The 20085-nt window shown below is 37.6% G+C and overlaps 3 protein-coding genes and 1 long non-coding RNA gene across 4 annotated transcripts; 1 reads left to right on the top strand and 3 right to left on the bottom strand.

Annotated features, from left to right (window-relative positions):
- Window positions 1-721: 721 nt before the first annotated feature.
- LOC111437140 (probable serine/threonine-protein kinase PBL7) lies at window positions 722-4451 on the bottom strand. The gene is made up of 6 exons (XM_023074993.1): window positions 4084-4451; window positions 2370-2611; window positions 2125-2260; window positions 1770-2028; window positions 1354-1486; window positions 722-1238 (listed from the first exon to the last, which is right to left on the bottom strand). The coding sequence occupies exons 1-6, from the start codon at window positions 4235-4237 to the stop codon at window positions 963-965; spliced, it is 1200 nt and encodes a 399-aa protein (XP_022930761.1). The 5' UTR covers window positions 4238-4451; the 3' UTR covers window positions 722-962.
- A 1027-nt stretch (window positions 4452-5478) lies between these two features.
- On the bottom strand, window positions 5479-8870 carry LOC111437149 (multiprotein-bridging factor 1a). The gene is made up of 4 exons (XM_023075005.1): window positions 8597-8870; window positions 7738-7821; window positions 5917-5999; window positions 5479-5746 (listed from the first exon to the last, which is right to left on the bottom strand). The coding sequence occupies exons 1-4, from the start codon at window positions 8736-8738 to the stop codon at window positions 5627-5629; spliced, it is 429 nt and encodes a 142-aa protein (XP_022930773.1). The 5' UTR covers window positions 8739-8870; the 3' UTR covers window positions 5479-5626.
- Window positions 8871-15228: 6358 nt separating this feature from the next.
- LOC111437178 (F-box/LRR-repeat MAX2 homolog A-like) lies at window positions 15229-17865 on the top strand. Its single transcript, XM_023075039.1, has one exon. The coding sequence runs from the start codon at window positions 15561-15563 to the stop codon at window positions 17661-17663; it is 2103 nt and encodes a 700-aa protein (XP_022930807.1). The 5' UTR covers window positions 15229-15560; the 3' UTR covers window positions 17664-17865.
- A 1582-nt stretch (window positions 17866-19447) lies between these two features.
- On the bottom strand, window positions 19448-20046 carry LOC111437183. The gene is made up of 2 exons (XR_002709403.1): window positions 19968-20046; window positions 19448-19869 (listed from the first exon to the last, which is right to left on the bottom strand). It is a non-coding gene; the product is annotated as an uncharacterized LOC111437183 (long non-coding RNA).
- Between the last annotated feature and the right edge of the window lie 39 nt (window positions 20047-20085).

Below are 20085 nucleotides of genomic sequence, written 5' to 3'. Positions count from 1 at the left end.
AATTAAATATTACTGCGCACCTATGAAAATGTTATCATTGGTAAGAAATAAGAGCCTTCCACTAAGGGCGACTTTGATTATTTGCACAAATTTATAAACACCGTGCAAAATTCTATAATTAATTAAGATTAATCTATTGAAATTAAAACTAAAAAAGTCAACTTAAAAATGAATTTGGTTAAGGCAAATTTTAATTATGATTAGAACAAGATAGTCATAAATAAATTAATAAATATTTGTGGCTTAGTTTTTTTTTTTTTTTTTCTTCGTTAAAAAATAAAAATAGCTTTATAATATCTTATCCAAAGGTGACCCAGTGATAATGCATCACGAGTCAAAACGGACAATATCGGCTAACGGTGAACTTAGGCTGTCAAAGATAATATCAGAGTTAAACACAGGACAATGTGCAATGTTAGACCCCTAAAGAAATGGATTGTGAGATCCCACAGTTGGGGAGGAAAATGGAACTTTTTTTCAACATACGCACTTTAAAGTTATGAAACTGACAACGAAACGAACCCAAAATAGACTATACTTATAAACCGTGTAGTTAAAATACATTAAATTATTACATGAATAGCTTTTTTTAAAATAAATTTATTACATTTATAGCTTTTTTTTTATTATTATTTTTATATGTATGTATGAAAATCTAAAATTTTCATTGTTTATTGTCTATTTAAACTTTTAAAATAATCAATACTAACAGTTTCATCCATACACTAAACACATCATTCCCAAATTTTCAAAACGTTAATTACATCAGAAATACTACGACCGGAGAATCAATGGCACATCCTATGGATTCAAATTCTTAAACGAGAGTCACCGACGCAGTCGGTAACTGAGACAATAAACAGTTAGCATATGAATATGAATTTCTTACAGCAACACAAACGAGTCTAAAATCTATGTTAGCTAACGAGAAGCAATCATCGAGAGACAACCTGTTCTTTCATTCAGTCTTCCGAACTAGCCTTGTCGTGCGCCACAGGCGACTTGGTAGCGCTGGAACTAGAACCGCTACCGATCTTTGAAGCTGTCCTGTAATTTCTCACCAGTGGAACCAGTGACTGGACAACATCGGCCATCAGCGGCCTGTAATCTGCCTCTGGTTGAACACACATTGCGGCTATGGCTGCAACTTGAACAACATCCTTCATGGAGTATTGACCCTCCAATGCAGGGTCCATTATATGCATCACTTTCTCCCTATCAGTCAGCCTCGGCAAAGCCTACCTCACCAATCGACGTCCGAACGTACGAGAAATAAGTATTGAAGTTAAGAAATTAGAAACCGAAAATCCGAGTCATCGATGTTAGTTTGAGAACTTGGTCAAGTAAGCTTACCCAAGAAACAAGGGAAGCTTCCCCAGGAGTTCTCTTCATATCAACTGGAACTCTGCCTGTAAGCAGCTCCAAGAGGACAACCCCATAACTATAGACATCTGACTTTGTTGTCAAATGCCCTGTTAGCGCATACCTGCAAGAAAAACGTTACTGAAACTTATAAGAAGGCTGTTCCCGTGCGCTTCAAAAACTGGGCAATAATAATGGTATTGTGAGATCCCACGTCAGTTGAGGAGGAGAACGAAACATTCTTTAACTTCTTAGTAGACGTGTTTTAAAAACCTTGAGGGAAAGCCCGAAAGGAAAAATCCAAAGAGAACAATATCTGCTAGCGGTGGGCTTGAGCCGTTACAGAAACCATCAACCATTTTCATGAAAAACGACGCAAAATAGTCATCTAGGACGAAGGTTCTTACTCAGGCGCAACATATCCTTGTGTCCCCAGTACTCGAGTGGATACGTGTCCCCCGACTTTGTCTGAACCGATCTTTGCCAATCCAAAATCAGAAACCTTGGCATGAAGATTTTTGTCCAACAGAACATTGCTGCTCTTGAAATCCCTATGAATTACTGGGGGGCTTACATGTTCATGTAAATACTCCAAACCCTTGGCAGCTTCAAGCGCAACTCGCAACCGCGTTTCCCAGTCCAACTTAACGCCGACTGAATTTGAACCTGGATTTCAAATTTCACGAATGAAAAACAAAAAATGAAAAAAAAAAAATCGTGTTCTATATAACGGAGTAATCGTGTTCTATATCTATTACTTACTGCTAACAGGATACAGATGTTCTTGCAGACCGCCATTAGCCATGAACTCGTAAACGAGCAATTTATGATTGCTATTAGAGCAATACCCGAGCAAGGCCAACAAATATGGCGAATGAAGTCGACTTAACAATTCCACCTATCGACAAGGTTATCGACCAATCAATAATCGGTTTCTAAAGCCCAAAGAACAAGGGCTAAATATCTGTTTAATTTATCAAAGCATACAAAATGAGACTAGAAATTACCTCCACTTTAAATTCATCCTCTCCCTGCTTCCCCGCTTGATCCATAAGCTTAATCGCAACCTTTCTCCCATCGTTGAGAACTCCTCGGTATACATATCCAAAGCTACCGTGCCCGACCACGTTTGACTTGCTAAAGCCACAGGTAGCTGAGTATAGCTGCTTGAAGGTGAACACTTGGAGGCCTTTCTCGGTGGAAAATTCTTTAACATTGTCAAAACTACCTCCCTTCTCAAGATCATCCCCTTCAAGAATCGAATTACCATCAATTTTATGATATATGCCGAAAAATTAAAGTTTAAAAGCTAAAACCAAGTTCAACAAGGAATTGATATTTGAAGCATAGAGGGAAAAACTCGGGCCACTAAGTGAATGCAACGGGTTGCATTCTCGTTTTGGCAAGGAATAAATGTTGAACACAACTCTTTGTGGAAAATACTTGCACGGTTTGTTAAGACCAATCGAGAAGAGATTACAAGATACTCTGTAGAATACCACTATACTTTGCTCTACTCGAGCCTGCTTGGAATTTCTTGGGATTAAAACCTTGTTAGGGTGGATAGGTATTTACAGGAGAGGCTAGACAATTTATTCATAAAATATCTAATCATCTATTCCTAAAAGACTTAAATAATTATTGGGTTTGACCCTATTGGGCTAGTGATGATATTTTACCAGCAATTATTTATTTGAGTTCAGTAACATGTAGAGATGAGGACGAAAAACCGAATCTCTGACCTTTTAATTGAAGATATAAGTGCTTAACTAGTTGAGTTATGATCAAAATAACAATCAGAAACGAAGTTCCTAGAATATTTGAACACAATCACCCGAATGTATATTTAAGGCTTATATAGCATAACGATAACAATGATTTACGAAAAACCAAATAGATGCAAATATATGCTCTTATGCAATAGATGCAAATGACCAATATGAGCATAGCTTAGCGGTAAACGGCATCTACTCCTACCTTTAAGGCTCGATGATTTACGAAAAACCAAATAGATACAAATATATGCACTTACGCAATAGATGCAAATGATCAACATGAGCATAGCTTAGCAATAAATGACATCTACTCCTACCTTTAAGGCTCGATGATTTACGAAAAACCAAATAGATACAAATATATGCTCTTATGCAATAGATGCAAACGACTAATATGAGCATAGCTTAGCAGTAAACGACATCTACTCCTACCTTTAAGGCTCGATGATTTACAAAAAACCAAATAGATACAGATATATGCTCTTATGCAATAGATGCAAATGACCAATACGAGCATAGCTGAGCAGTAAATGACATCTACTCCTACCTTGGCTGGAGGTTCAAATCCCAAAGAGTTTCCAAACATTCAGAAGTTTCAATTTCCTTAAACTACCAAAGCAAAATAATCACAACCATCCTTGCTATAAGTGAATGGCATCAGAGGAGAAATAAATGCATTAATTATAAGAAGAAACTCCAAGAAAGTGGACCACAAGAAAATTTTAAAATAAAATCCTCCTTAGTCATTAGTCATTACTGTTGTGCCGACAAGTTCTAATCATACAGGAAAGGGAAATTTCAGATACAGAGAAGAAAAAGCCCCAAATCGATCACCACAGTTCAATATATAGACATCTCCATGGAAACACTTAACAAATCAACAAGATGCTGGAGGAAACTGAAAGCAAACTAAATGAGTCTAAAAATGATACCAAATGAAGCGTACTTTTGCGGATTTTGAGGCGTTTAGAGACCTTATTGCTGATATAGCAGTAATAGCTGAAAGCGACGAGCAAAGAAACGAGAGCCAGGGAAGCGAGTACAACAATTGCCACAAGAACGAGTTGCTCTTTTCTTCGGTACTCATTGTCGACTTCCATTTCTCGGATCCAAACAAGAAGAGCGAAACCCTAGGCTGTTTAAAGCGTTTGAGATTTTAGAATATGGAGCGATGGTGGTGGGGGCGAAGGAGGAAGAAGATGAAGAACAGTGGCTTAGTTTTGGAGTGTGAAAATACTGACACTGCCTCTCCTCCCTCCACTCTCTCTGTTTGCGTGCCTTTTTCTTTTGCGTTGTTTTGTTTTATGGCGCGGACAAGGGTAACTTTTTTAGGTTCTTGCATTTGGGTCCTTGGATTTTTGTTATATTGCGATTAAACCCCTTTTTTTTTTTAAACTTTATGGGTGCACTTTTTTTTGTAGAAAGTTTTTTCTTTCCTTTTCCTAATTTTATCTTCTTGTAATACTATGAAAAATTTATTGTCTCGACTTTGATATATATATATATATATATACGCCTTATAGAAACTGTCTGAGACTGTCCCTTCGCCTATAGGTCATGACACAAGGCCAGAATTCAAGGTCAGAATTCTAGCTCTTCCATGACACAAGCTGCACAGGAAAGGCCCTGAGTCCAGGAAACAGTGAAGCTTCACATGGTCTTTATGTCAGCCTTCTCACTATTCTCCAAAAAGGGTAGACACAATGCGGTGTGTTGTATCAGCCTTCTCGCTGTTCCCCAAACAGGGTAGACACAAGGCGGTGTGCCAGTAAGAGCATTTCACTGGACAATATCTACTAGCGATGAAGTTGGACCGTTAAAGTAATATGAACTTGGACCGTTACAGTATTATAATTATTATAAACAGACATCACTAAAATGCCATAAATAGAGTAAAAAATTTAAGAACTCAATTGAATAAAAAATGTAAGAACTAAATTGAATCTTTGACTACATATTTGACCTTGACTAGATAATGGTCCCTAGTTTTTAAGTCACTTAACAATTTGATTTCATCACTTGGAAATATCAATTTTGCCCTTATTGTATCAAAAATTCTCAATTGAACCCTCCAAAAAATAAAGTTGTTAAATCAAGTTCAAAATCATTAAATTATTGATTAATTTTTGCGTCAAAACATAGCTAAAATGATAATATTATTTGTGCATTTATATCTCATATTTATTGTCCTAAAACAACCCATACTCAATCATTCTAACCTTAAATAATCTGATTTTTTGTCGAAGGGCATATTTTATATGTTAATTGAGTCATTCTCAAGTTGACTTCTAAGCTGGGCAGAGACCATCTTATCCCGTACGGTTCTATTTCTTGCAGTGTATAATCCCAAAAAACGACTTGAAAATGTAAGTGTGTTCATGAGAAATCAAAGTAAAGCCAATTCACACTACACAATATCTGAAGCCAAAAGCTCTTGTTATAGCCAAATTCACCACTTACATAATAACCAAAGGGCCTAATAAGCCCTCCTACTTTTTTCCACGAAGCTTAGTTCCAAGAGCTCTCTCAAGCTTGGTGATTATTTGTTGATTTGGAATGGCTTTGCCAGATTCGTACTCCTGAATGATTTGTGGCTTCTCATTGATCAACTAAAAGCCAAAAACAAACAAACAAAAGCTCATCACGTCTCTGTTACCAAGCTCAAAGAAGAATATGGCCAGTAACCAACCTGGCCCTGTGCGGGGCAGGCGTCGTCGGTAAGGTTTGTAAAGAAAATGCAAATGAAGTGGGCAAAAGCATGAACAGAAATGATACATACTTGAGCAAGCTGAGACTGAGTGAGCTTCTTATCTGTTCGAGCCTGCATAATGGCCTTCTTCAGCTCAGTTGGTACCTTTTCATCTGTGGTTACAGTAGATGAGCAGAAAAACCAAAATGTTAGTTTAGCTCCTATTATAAATCCAGAGCAAGTAAGGAGAAATCCTCTATAGCGAAGATTAAACTCGCACAGCATTGCTTGCATTCACGATGTGAGACATGGTTCGAAGTTGTAGTTTCTCAACTCGAGGTTCTAGAAGCAGCCACGACACAACAAGTTTGGGCTTGTATTAATTTCCATAAGCAAAAGGCAAGGAAGCTTGAAAAATGCTAAAAGGACGATTAAAAGAAAAACAAAGGATATATGGTATAAGATTGAATACAAACTACGAGAGCAAAAGTGTCGTTTAACAATACTCACTAATTTATAGGTATACTTTGTGAAACTTGATCTTGGTACATGATAAAAGGTTAAAAAGAATTGTAATTATTTTCTTCTAATAAGAAAATGATATTTCATTAATATACAAAAAGGGGCCAGCAAGCATCCTGAAGCTAATGGAAATTGCATCAGTTACCACTTAAGGAACAAGAAATTGTTTGGAAGGCAGATTGATCTTCTACCAACACTAGGGCTAACTATGAGATTCCGCATCGATTGGAGAGGGGTCCGAAGCATTCTCTATAAAAGGGGGTGGAAACCTCTTCCTAACAAACGCATTTTAATAACCTTGAGGGTAAGCTCGAAAGGAAAAGTCCAAAAAAGACAATATCTAGCTGTGGGCTTGGACTGCTACAAATGGTATTAGAGCTAGACATCGGGTAGTGTGCCAGCAAGAACGCTGGGCCCAAAGGGGGGTGGATTGTGAGATCTCATTTCGGTTGGAGAAGGGAACAAAGCATTCTTTATAAGGGTGTGGAAACTTGTCCCTAGCACACGCATTTTAAAAACCTTGAGAGGAAGTCCAAAGAAGACAATATCTGCTAGCCTTGGGCTTGAGCTGTTACACTAACAAACACTTTCTTCTCATGACCGTGTTAAAAGGGATACAAGGACTTGACCATAAATTCCAAAAATATTTTCCCTTTTACAAAAAGTTTCATTTTCATTTTTGGTTTGGCCTATGCAACATCCAATGCTAAACAAGTCACAGAGGATCGAAGTATATTACATTCTAATCAATGAAAGATACTTACCAAATTTCAATATTACATAATTTGCAGATATTCACATCAGAAAACTAAAAAAGTGAAACATAACATGAAATTCCTAACTACTATCCTAAAAGTATCCATAACAGTTTGAAATGCTCTCTAAGCACATAGTAAATACTCTTCTGAAGTCAACATACATACATACATACATAATGAACGCAATAAAAATAGTGAGAACAAAATAAATCTCAACACTAGCAAGAAATTAATATTGTCAGGTAAGAAAATAGACCACAAAATTTAAGGTTGATTCATCGTCTTTCATTAGGAATATCGTTCTTAATAAATTAGTATTTGCAGTTTCTGAGGGTCCTTCTAGCTCTATACGTCTGAGGGTCCTTCTAGCTCTATACGTCTGAGGGTCCTTCTAGCTCTATACGTCTGAGGGTCCTTCTAGCTCTATACGTCTGAGGGTCCTTCTAGCTCTATACGAAATTCTTGATTAATAATAAGATAAATCAATTTTTAGGTGAACTCCATAGATTTAGGGAATTGGTTACTATCCCCGAATAGCACAAAAGAGATAAAAAAAACTAGGGATATTGTAAATATTGGAACGTGCCGCCTACATTTATCTGTAAAAGGCATTAAGATGTAATGTACTCACGAGAGAGATTTTCTGTCTCATCATCCAACTTCCTGGTATTCAAACTGGTACCGCTAGAGGCAGCTTTATTTGTTCCAGCATTAGCTGAAGAAAGAAAGAAAAAACAAATCACAATACGGAAAAAATGGCTTTAATTAGTGGTTTCATTTAAAAATTAGAGGAGAAAAGGGAATAAGTGGCTAAGAAATTCATCTGAAGTGAACTGATTTTCTTTCTTTTTTCTGTTCTTGTTGAAACATATGCAAAATTAATTTATTCTAGAATGTTTATAATATTATCTTCAACAAGAAGTTCTAGAACACATGACCCGTATTGGTGACAACAGAGAAATTTAGTAGAATTCTTTGAGAGAAGAGAACTTTGTAATGAAAGAATGCTTGATTGATTTTCTACTTCTTCCGCCAATGCCAACATACATATATACAGGTAAATCGGGACATTCTCCATTACCGTTCATTATCCAAAAGTCATGCACCTATTTAATTATGAACCAATGAACCTACATGTATCCATTCATACATGTTTCTATACATGTATCTACAAGTGACCATTCAACGCATGTATCTATTCATACATGTATCCGAGTCATAATACAATCAGTATTCAAAAAACGATGATAACGTCAAATTTCAACAAACAAATCACAATGGAACTAGTTCATCATCTATCAGTTCGAGCGAACATCAAAGAGCGATAAACAAATTTCCACAATCGAGCACCATTCCAGTAAAAGAAAAAAAAAACTATCTCAAATTCAAGATCAACAATCATTCTACAAACACGCAAGAAAAAAATGTTGCAGGATTGATGATGAATAATAGAAATAAAACAGAAAAGAGAAATGGAAATAGGAGCAAACATTTCTTTAAGGTTTCGATCTCGGCACCGGCGCGGCGGGCGGCGTTTACAGCTTTCTCGTCCTTCTTGGCGGCGGCGTTGGGAGCCTTCTTCCTGATGACAACAGGTTCCCAATCCTGTGAAATGGGTCCAATTCCAGACATTTTCGTCTCCTCTCCCTGTTTCTGCAACTCTCTGTGCGGTAGGAAAATATTTGCCGCCGAGCTTTAGGGTTAGAAGATGAGTGGGAAAAGTAAATAGAAACGAAAACTCGATATATCCCCATACGCCCCCTGGCGGTAATAAATACAGAGTTCTAGATAATTTACCCTTCATTTTCACAAAATTAAAAATTACGCTAAATATTTATTTTTAGAAAAATACTAAGCGCCAGTAACAACAATTTAATATTTTTGAAAATTTTTAGATCGTTCTATATTATCTTTTGTTGTACATACATGAAGTTATCAATAAAATCTTTAGTCAATATTTCGAAACCATATATATACCACATTAGGCCGTGTCGTTCTCTGTATTCTCTCTTGTTGTACATACCTGAAATCATCAATAAAACCTTTAGTCAATATTCCTCAATGAAATTATCTCTGGTTGTATATACTAGAAATCATCAATAAAACTTTTAGCCAATATTTCTCCTTGAATTCTCTCTTGTCCTGTCGTTCTCTGTATTTTCTCTTGTTGTACATATTAGAAGTCATCAATAAAAGTCTCTCTTGTCCTGTCGTTCTCTGTATTCTCTCTTGTTGTACATACTAGAAGTCATCAATAAAACTCTCTCTTGTCCTGCCGTTTTCTGTATTCTCTCTTGTTATACATACATAAAATCATCAATAAAACCTTTATTCAATATTCTTCCTTGAATTTTTTCTCTCCAGTCTCTCTTGTCTCTCCTATCGTTCTCTGTATTCTCTCCTGTCTTGCTTGTCGTTCTTTGTATTCTCTCTTGTCTCTCATGTCGTTCTCTATATTCTCTCATGTCCTCCTATCGTATTCTCTCTTGTTGTACATACCTAAAGTCATCAATAAAACCTTTAGTCAATTTTCTCTCTCCTATTCTTTATATTCATCTTGATCGAGTGTGTGCGTTACTGCATTATTGAGTAAGCGATCCTAACAACTAATATCAAAACTAACTAGTATCGATCCTAACATTTGTTTGTGTCTTAAAGTTTATGAACGGTAAAAATATCAAATTAACCAATGAAATTAAATCCAAGATTAAAAATTGAAATAACATATCATATCAAATTAAAACCTAGTTTGGATAGAATTAAAAATTTATAGAATTATTAGGTCTTATTTGACGCTAAACTTTTAATTTAAACTCGGAGGAAAATAGTTTATTTAAAAAAAAATCATTTTTTTTAATGGTGTTTTAAGGTCTAAATCCAGCAGAAATGACATGTAAGCCCAAGCAAAAAATCAACTTTACTTGGGCCAGTGGGTATAGCATTCTCTCTCTAAATCCAGTATGATGAATATGTCATCTTAGCATAATATACACTCTCTCTACTCTCTCTACCACTGTGAAAGTCTCACGTCTGTTCATTGTTGGTACGAGGCCTTCTGGAGAAGCCCAAAGCAAGCCATGAGAGCTTATTCTCAAAATGGACAATATTATACCAGTGTGGACAGTCGTATTCGTCGATGGTATCTCGAAAAGGAGTCAAGCCTCGATTAAGAGGAGGTGTCTTTTGTTCGACGAGAGGTGTTGGATGAAAGTCCCACATCAAGAAATGATCATGAGTTTATAATCAAATAATACTCTCTGAGGCCTTTTAAAGACCCAAAGCAAAGCCATGAGAGCTTATGCTTAAAGTGGACAATATCATACTATTGTGGAGAGTCATGTTCATCTAACACTTATAACATTAAGGTTTATGGGTACTCGAAATAAACTAAATCTAAACTATAACTTACGTAATTTGGACTATAACTATATCGACAGGCACATACGACAAGAACGTTTACAAAAGAGCACACTCAAACGCTCACTAAATACTTTATAAATCAAAAGATTTAAATTCATCAAAATTAAAAACTCATTATAAAATCCCTCGAATTAACGAAAGTAATGAAAGAAAAGAAATGTTTAATTCTATACGGGTCGATTTCAGGTCCCAAATAATACGAAGAACCTAATCCTAATAGAATCCTACGCTCCAAAGGATAAGATTGCAAATTTTATTTTATTTTATTTTTCAAAATTCCAACTATGTATTCAAAGCCATGTTTTCAAGCAAATGAATGAATGTATATAATTTCTTCTATTAAATCCCTACCCATTTATTGACCCACCTGTCACAAGATGAGTTATTATATAATTAGTAATTACCTTATAATAATCAGGTACATTCGTTCATGGCAAACGGGAGAGTCTCAATCCCAATGGAGACAGTATTATTTGATTATAAATTCATGATCGGGACTTTCATCCAACACCTCCCTTCGTACAAACTATGCCTCCCTTTAATCAAGGCTCGACTCCTTTTTTCTTAGAGTTTTAGTCATTTTTTACTATGTCTTCGAGGCTCATGTTCGACATTTGAGGATTCTAATGACATGGCTAAGTTTAGGACATGACTTTGATACCATGTTAGATGAACACGACTCTCTATAATGATATAATATTGTCCACTTTGAGCATAAACTCTCATGGCTTTGCTTTAGGCTTCCCCAAAAGGTCTCACACCAATATGGAGACAGTATTATTTGATTATAAATTCATGATCATTCTCTAAATTAGGTGACATGGAACTTTCATCCAACAAAATCTCAAACCACAGGAAGTGAAGGTGAAGAGAAAATTTTTACCACTTCAAGAACGAGAAAATATATACAATATTCAATTCTAGAAATGACATGAACTCACCTAACATGTTTTAATTCCATAGATTCAAAATTTAATCAATAACATCAAAGATCATAACTCAAGTTGAACAGTGTAGATATCGCAAAGTATGATAGTATAATAAGCAAAACAGGGATTGAATTTTCAACGTCAGGTAAAATCATAAAGCCAATTAGGGGATGTGTTAGAATCAATGGACAACCATCTCACCTATCACGTCTATCACATCAGTCGCACGATCCGTATGTATGTGTGTAAATGTGTCCTATCCTGTTCTCACTAAACATACTCAAAAAGAAGACTAAGAAAACTCTAGTTTCCACTTTCCATATCGATCTCATTGCAACTCACAAGCAATTAAATTCACCCAAACACTACCGAGAACGTCGAGTATAAACGCACCAATGAAGAAAAGTAAGTTTCAGTAAATATGGAAAAAGAAGCAAAACCATGTCATTTTTCAATTTAGCAGCATAAAATAGATAATCCAATCCAGAGAAAGATATGGAAGGCCCACAACTTTATATGAAAGAGCACAAAATCAACTTAAGTAGTCAATTTCCAAAGCAATGAGGGATGCCCACAAACCACACACATATACCACATATTAACAATTGGATAACATAAAATAATAATGACCACCCAACATGAGATTTATTCGAGTGACCGTCCAAATTTAGCCTACACTAAAAGCCAATCATTCAAATGACTTTTCCCTGTTATGAATGAGTATAGAATTCATTATGACCTGTTTAAGATGCTTTATACTTTATAAAGAGAACTTTAGATGCTCCGCTCCTCCCAGGCCTAAAGCAAAATATTGCGGAAAAAAAAGCACCTTTTTAGCTCATCATGTTAAATCTATAAATTCCATCAAACATATATGTCCGTACATAAAACAAAATGCGCATCCAAGTAACCAACCCCAACATAGGGGTGAGGCCAAGGTCAATTGATGATTATTGTGACCTACTAACGTATTCTTATCATTCCAATGCTAATCTTATAAAGTTTCACCAATAAACATAATGAACGCTTTATTTCGTAGCTAATTACCAACAATTTTGTTCTAGCTATTTCATTTTGTCCTCTAGCTGTGTGAGATCCTACATCGATTTATAAGGGTATAGAAACGTCTCCCTATTAGACGTGTTTTAAAACCTTGAGGGAAAGACCAAAAAAGATAATGTTTTCTATCGGTAGGCTTGGTTTGTTACAAATGGTATCAGAGCCAAACACAGGACAGTGTGCCAGTGAGGACACTAGCCCCCAAGGGAGATGGATTGTGAAATTTCATATCAGTTGGAGAGGGGAACGAAACAAGGGTGTGGAAACCTCATCCCCACCTCATCCTATCAGACACGTTTTAAAACCTTGAGAGGAATCCCAAAAAGAATCATATCTGCTGACACTGAATTTAGACAACAAACCGTTTCTTTCCTACTTCGTCATTGAGTACAAACAATCATACAATTTGTTCGTGAGGCCAAATGGAAGATAGATGGTCCTCGTATGACACAAGCATTAGAGAAAGAAATGGTGGGGGATGGGAGGAGAGAGGGATGAATAGAGGTGTGATAAATTGAGAAATAAATCAATCAAAAATATGTAAGAATGATTTGATTGCAACCATCATGGGCAAAGAGACGAAGAAAAACATTATGGATCCAAATTTCACGACTTCCATCTATCATATATGTATTTAAATCTTTTGAATTCGTTGGCAACTGAATATTGTCGCAACTAGCCACGAAATCGAACAAAGATTCACAAATTGGCCAAATATTAGAGAGATAAATTTTTTATTTCAAAAAAATAATACATGAGAAACTGATCAATTTATTTAGAACAAAGGTCCAGAATTATGAGTATATTTGGAATTGACCCTAGATATTTATCAACATACACATCAAGCTAAATAAATATCCAACACTGGATGCTTCAAATTTTCATTCAATCTATTTGCAGACTACGTAATTTATGCCGGCATCTTTTTAAGTATGCTAGCATAAATTATTAGGAGGCTATTCGAGAGCAGAGGAGTATGTTAATCTCAGGTTAATTTAGTGGAAGATGGTATGATATTGTCTACTTTAAGCATAAGTTTTCGTGACTTTCTTTTGTATTTTTCTAGAAGGCCTCGTACTAATGGAGATGTTATTGTTACTTATAAACTCATAATCAATCCCTTAATTAGTCGATGTGTCATCTCCCAACAATCCTCCCCTTGAACAAATTACACTATAGAGCCTCCCATGAGACCTATGGAACCATCAGATAGTCTCTCCATAATCGAGGCTCGACTCCTTCTAAGAAGCGCTCGAACAAAATACGCCATTTGTTCGACACTTGCGTCACTTTTGACTACACCTTCGAGGTTCACAACTTTTTTGTTCGATATTTGAGGATTCTATTGACGTTGCTAAGTTAAGGATATGACACTGATACCATGTTAAAAATCACGACTCTCCACAATGGTATGATATTGTCCACTTCGGACATAAGCTCTCATAACTTTGCTTTTGGTTTCTCGAAAATGCCTCATACCAATGAAAATGTATTCTTATTTATAAATTCATGATCTACCCCTAACTCCTTACTTAGCTAGCCGATGTGGGACTCCTCTCCCAACAATCCTCAATAGTTTCCTAATTTACATGCAAAAAGTAAACGTTACCGGGCAGCAGCGCGTTATTTCTGTATTGGATGCTTGCTGTCTGTTGCCTTCTCCATACAATTGGGCAATGGCAAGGTGAACAATCCAAATCCCAGAAGGCAATAGCAAACTAGCCATCATCATAATTCTGCAAATGAGCCCCAAATGAAATCAAGTAGTAAAAAGGAATAGAAAAAAGGTATGAAATTCAAAAGTAGTAATTGGAAGTAACTGTAGGATTCAATAAATGAGAAATTGAAAGTGCAATACAAAAGGTTTTCAAGTAACGTTTTTCTCCAAAGAATGAATGACTTTTTCCACAAAAGGTATATATGTTTAGGCACTAACAAAAACAGGCGATCCTGACTGAGTGGTGGAATTTAAGTTACAGTTGATAGGGAGTTGACGGCAGCAGGCATAATTCAAAATGGACTAAAAAAAGATCTGCTTTCAAGTCTAACCGATTACTCTTCAAGACAATCTAACTATTTAATTCCAATTTCATCATTCAAATGAGATTTTTTTTTTAAAAAAAAAAAAATTATAAGAGACCATTTGAATGAGAGAGAGGTAGAATTATAAAAAATAAAAATACTAGAGATCCAAAATAGCCCTAAGAAGACATAATCCCAAGCGGATACTTGACATGTACCTCCTCTTCTCGGTTCATCACAAGGGAACGAAAACCAAGAGTTTACACAGCTTGATAAACAAAATTGTTGAAAAGTATTGTGTAGGTCTGTCTTTTCTACAAATATTCTCTAATTTCTTTCTTTTAATATATTCAAAAAAAAAAGTCATAATAAGGGTTTTAGCTTTCGCATTCTTGAGAGTGTGGTACGTTAAAGCCATATCTAAAAGTTTCTTTATCTTCCTTAGAGGAGGGAGTCCATAGGTCTCAGAAGACTAATGATTATAGGTTTATAAGTAAGAAAATAGATCTGCAAGATATTTAGGGGAAACCCAAAGTAAAGCCACGAGAGCCGCTCAAAGTGAATAATATCATATCATTGTAGAGAATCGTGATTTGTAACGTAAAGAAGAAATGAATTTTTTAAAATAAAATAAAATAAAAATTTAAACAATTATCTCCTTGCAAAGCTTGAAGGTCAGATTCGGGAGAGTTGGTGACAGGGAGGTCTCATCCATATCTGGATACAGGGGGAGTCACACAAGATAAAATGGTCCAATTGGACGAATTTACCCTCCTTAGTTAACGCACGCGCCAGGGAAGATCGTGAAGAGCCACTCCCTGATCCAGATACATCGTATTCACGTGGCTCTCCCTTGCAAGACAAATCCACCAGTTTCGACAACTGTATCTCTCCCTCCCAAACGAAGCTGAGAAAAGAAAAGAAGGAGAAGGCGCGGAAAATCGCCAGGAAAGAAGAAAGTCAAGCAATCAAAGAGGGATGCTTTGATCAACGAGCACACGACCGGGGAACGCCGTCGACTGAAATGGCCGGAACTTCGATAAATGACTTGCCGGACGTTCTCCTGTCGAACATACTGGCGATGGTCTCCGACACCCGGACGAGGAACTCGCTGTCTCTTGTATGCCGGAAATTCTTGTCTTTGGAGAGGGCCACGCGCTTTTCTCTCTCACTGAGGGGGAACGCTGAAGACCTCTACGGGATCCCGACGTGCTTCAGATCTGTAACCCACCTGGACCTCTCGCTTGTCTCGCCGTGGGGACACGTGTTCCTCTTCTCGTTGCCTGATCCCCATCTTCTCGCCCACCGCCTCCGCGGCCTCTTTCCATTAGTCACGTCTCTCACCGTCTATGTGCGATCCTCAGCTACCCTTCAGATTCTCGCCCGTCAATGGCCAGGATTGCGCCACGTTAAGCTGGTTAGGTGGCATCAACGGCCGCAATCCGTCCCTGGGGAGGACCTTGCCCCTATTTTCGAACATTGTCGATCTCTATCCACGCTGGATTTATCGGAATTCTACTACTGGATTGAGGACATTCCGCCGGTTCTGCTAGCCAATCCCCTGACAGCTAAATCAATTTCGAAGCTAAATTTGATGACAACGTCGTTCACTGATGGTTTCAAATCGACGGATATAGTAACCATTACCGAGGCTTGCCCCAACCTCAGCCAGCTTCTCATGGCGTGCACGTTTGATCCCAGGTATTTTGGGTTTGTAGGAGATGAAACTCTGTCCGCTATAGCTACTAATTGTCCAAGACTTAGCCTTCTTCACCTTGCGGATACTTCGACAATGGCGAGTGTCCAAGGAGACCCCTCCGCCGATGGTTTCACGCCAGAAGACGCTAGAATTAGCACAGCTGCTCTAATTGAGCTATTCTCCGGGCTGCCATTGCTAGAGGACTTGCTTCTGGATGTTGCTAAGAATGTCCGGGATAGCGGACCGGCACTAGAGGTTCTGAACACTAGATGCCGGAAATTGAGGAGTCTTAAGCTTGGGCAGTTTCATGGAATCTGCATGGCGGTGGGTTCACGGCTCGATGGGATTGCACTTTGTCAAGGGCTTGAATCGCTGTCGGTCAAGAATTGTGCGGATTTAACTGATATGGGTTTGATAGAAATTGGTAGGGGATGTGTGAGGTTATCCAAGTTCGAAGTGGAGGGATGTAAGAAAATTACAATGAAGGGTTTGAGGACAATGGTGAGTTTGCTCAAGAGAACTCTCGTGGACGTCAAAATTTCATGCTGTGATAATCTTCATACCATAGCTTCTTTGCGAGCTCTAGAGCCAATTCAAGATCGGATTCGTCGTGTTCATGTCGATTGTGTATGGGAAGGCTCTGGAGAAGATTGTGAACTTGGGAACTTCAACCTCGACGAAGTTGATGAACTTACCAGTTGTTCAACTCATAGTCTCTTTGAGGGGGAAAACAATGGCGGATATTCAAGGAAGAGGAAGAGATCCAAGCACTCCACTGAACCTGACTGTTCCTTCTCCATGGAGAGCAATGGTAGTGAATTATGGAAGAGATGGGATCGTTTGGAGTATCTGTCTCTATGGATTGGAGTGGGTGATTTCCTGAGTCCATTGCAGTCAGCTGGTTTAGATGACTGCCCAGTTCTGCAAGAGATTCAGATCAAAGTGGAAGGGGACTGTCGGGGACGGCACAAACCAATGGATACATTTGGGTTAAACATCCTTGGACAATATCCTCAGCTAACGAAGATGAAGTTGGATTGTAGTGACACAATAGGCTATGCGCTAACCTGCCCATCAGGCCAGATGGATCTCACCTTGTGGGAGAGGTTCTTTCTAAATGGTATAGGTAGCCTAGGACTTACAGAGCTTGATTATTGGCCACCACAGGACAGGAGTTTCAACCAGAGGAGCCTATCTCATCCAGCTGCAGGGCTATTAGCAGAGTGCCTCACTCTGAGGAAGCTATTTATACACGGAACAGCTTATGAACACTTCATGAATTTTCTGCTTAATATTCCGTATCTACGAGATGTACAACTAAGGTTGGATTACTACCCAGCACCGGAGAATGATATGAGTACAGAGATGAGAGCTAGGTCTTGCAGTCGCTTTGAAGCTGCACTTAACAGACGCCTAATCCCTGATTGACATCAGCACGTGGCCAGTGCTTGTTCTAGTTAGAAAGCAATTGTATGGTTAGTCCTTGTTTTAGGAATCAAGATACATCACTGCTTACTTTGAGATTAGCTGTGTATCATTTTCACTTCAGATTTATCACTCTCTGTCATTTGAGGAACCCATTAAACTTCGTTCTAATGCAGATGTTCCAGGAATAACAAACTCTTTAGTCTTTCTGACAGTAGATTCATGATAAAAAAGATGGTTCAAAAAGAAAGGAAAGAAAAGATACGACAAAGCTAGTATGAGATCTATCCAATGCTAAATGTAGAGGCACATAATAGATCGATATGAACATCATGAGCTGTCCCGTAGTAAAATCTATTGTTGCTGATACTTTATTCTCGATTCCTTCTTTCATTACCCGAGCTCGGAGAAGGAAGAAATAAGAAGGCTCTATAGAAAATGTGGTTAGAAATCCATAATAGAGTCCGACCACAATAACCGAATGATTATCCAGATGATAAAAATATGATAGATTTAATCTATAAGCCTCTACTAGAACCTCTGAAAAAAAAAAAATGAGATTATCTCATCACCTTCCGGAATTTATGAGGTTGTTCAAGTTCTAAAGAGTAAAGGGCGAGTTTTTAGCTGGATGAGCTTTAGATGTAAAGTCAGACGGAAGATTTCATCCCATATGGCAACATTAATCATGGTTTCAATGTATAAACCTGACCACCTTTTAAGGTTGAGTCAACCTAGAATCCTTCGTTATCAACAAACTAACTTGCCTAGACAGAGAACTAGGATAATTGGATGAACATTCAAATGCAAACTTGCTATCCTTGTAGCCACTTGAATATCCCCAGATACTGATTTAATCCATTTGGGAGTTCGAACGGATGACTCTCCATCACTCCATCACTTTTTCTGTAACAGCTCAAGCCCACTGCTAGCAGATATGGTTCACTTTGATCCGTTACATATCGTCATCAGCCTCACGATTTAAGAACGTATCTACTAGGAAGAAGTTTTCACACTCTTATAACAAATATTTTGTTCCCCTCTCCAACTAATGTGGGATCTCACAATTCATCTCTCTTTAGGGCTTAGTGTTCTCGTTGGCACACTGCACGGTGCCTAGTTCTTATACTATTAGTAACAGTTCAAGTCCACTGCTAGCAAATATTGTCTATTTTAGTCCGTTACACTCGCCATCATTCTCGTAATTTTAAAACATGTTTGTTAGGGAGAGATTTCCGCACATCATTTTCAATTTCTTGTTAATTACATCATTTAGAATTTGCAGGATAACCATTAATCGAACACCTCTACATGAAATATATTGAATAAAACAAGAAACAGCACACATGAAGCACCAAATCAGAAAAGTACACGGATTGGAAAAGTGAAGATGCAGAATGAAAAACGTCCAGAGTTTCTAGACAGATGACATACCTCTAAACAGATGGGTATTGCGAAACTCATGAGACATTCTCCAAGGAAGAACTCATTCCGCTTTGGCCCGTTTCATATCGTCATCGCCCTTATAGTTTTAAAACACGTCCGTTAAAGATAGGTTTTTACATCCTTACATAAAATGTTCCATTCCCCTCTCTAACCAATCTCCAAACGACTTGGGATCTGTAGTTGTTTAAGTGGGGAAGTTCAAGAATATAATCCCATTACAAGAACAACCAATAAAAGATCAGAGTTCCAAGCATACAGATAATTTCAAATGGTTAGTGACATAAGCTTCATTTAGACAAAACTTAAACTAACCACAGATTTCTTGGTCCAGGGAGAGTATGAGTATAATGGAACGATGATTCCTCCCCTATTGGATTTCAAGGGCAATGATGCAGTAAGAAACAGCTACAGCCGCCAATGTTCAAACAAAAAATATGAACATCAATAAATTTCAATCTCATAGCATTTAGTTGAAACTTCTCAATTTCCCATATGGCTAACTGGCATCGCCGTCAATTCTCGAACGCTAAACAATATTAAACAAGACTATTTGACTCTTCGAAGTAACAAATTTCAAACTCATACCTCCATAAGTTTCTGTGAAGTGCCGATTCCGAAGTTTGCCGCCATTCGCCGTCAACCAGGCATCAATGTGTCAATTCTTCTGAACCGGAATCCTCTCCTCACGGCAAATAATGGATTGAATAAGCATTAAACCTCGCGCATCTGCATCCTCGATCGTCGCTCTCATCGCTCGGGCTTCCTGCAATTTAACGATGACGAATTAGCTGATCGACGCCTACGGCAATGCGTTCTACTCGCAGAGAGACAGAGATTGCAGTTCTGCGCGGAATGCCACACCTCCAAGAGGATTCGCCCATTTGGTGCGATAACTTCCCCCGCGCTGAACAAAAATCGTTTTTCATTTTTTGGCTTCGCGCTTTTTCTTTTTCTCTTTTTCTCTTTTTTTTTTTTTTTT

Source organism: Cucurbita moschata, unplaced genomic scaffold (assembly GCF_002738365.1).
Source record: "Cucurbita moschata cultivar Rifu unplaced genomic scaffold, Cmos_1.0 Cmo_Scf00062, whole genome shotgun sequence".
In the NCBI taxonomy this organism is placed as follows: domain Eukaryota; kingdom Viridiplantae; phylum Streptophyta; class Magnoliopsida; order Cucurbitales; family Cucurbitaceae; genus Cucurbita; species Cucurbita moschata.
The sequence above is the reverse complement of the archived record's forward strand: the minus strand, read 5'-3'. Positions and strand labels throughout refer to the sequence as shown.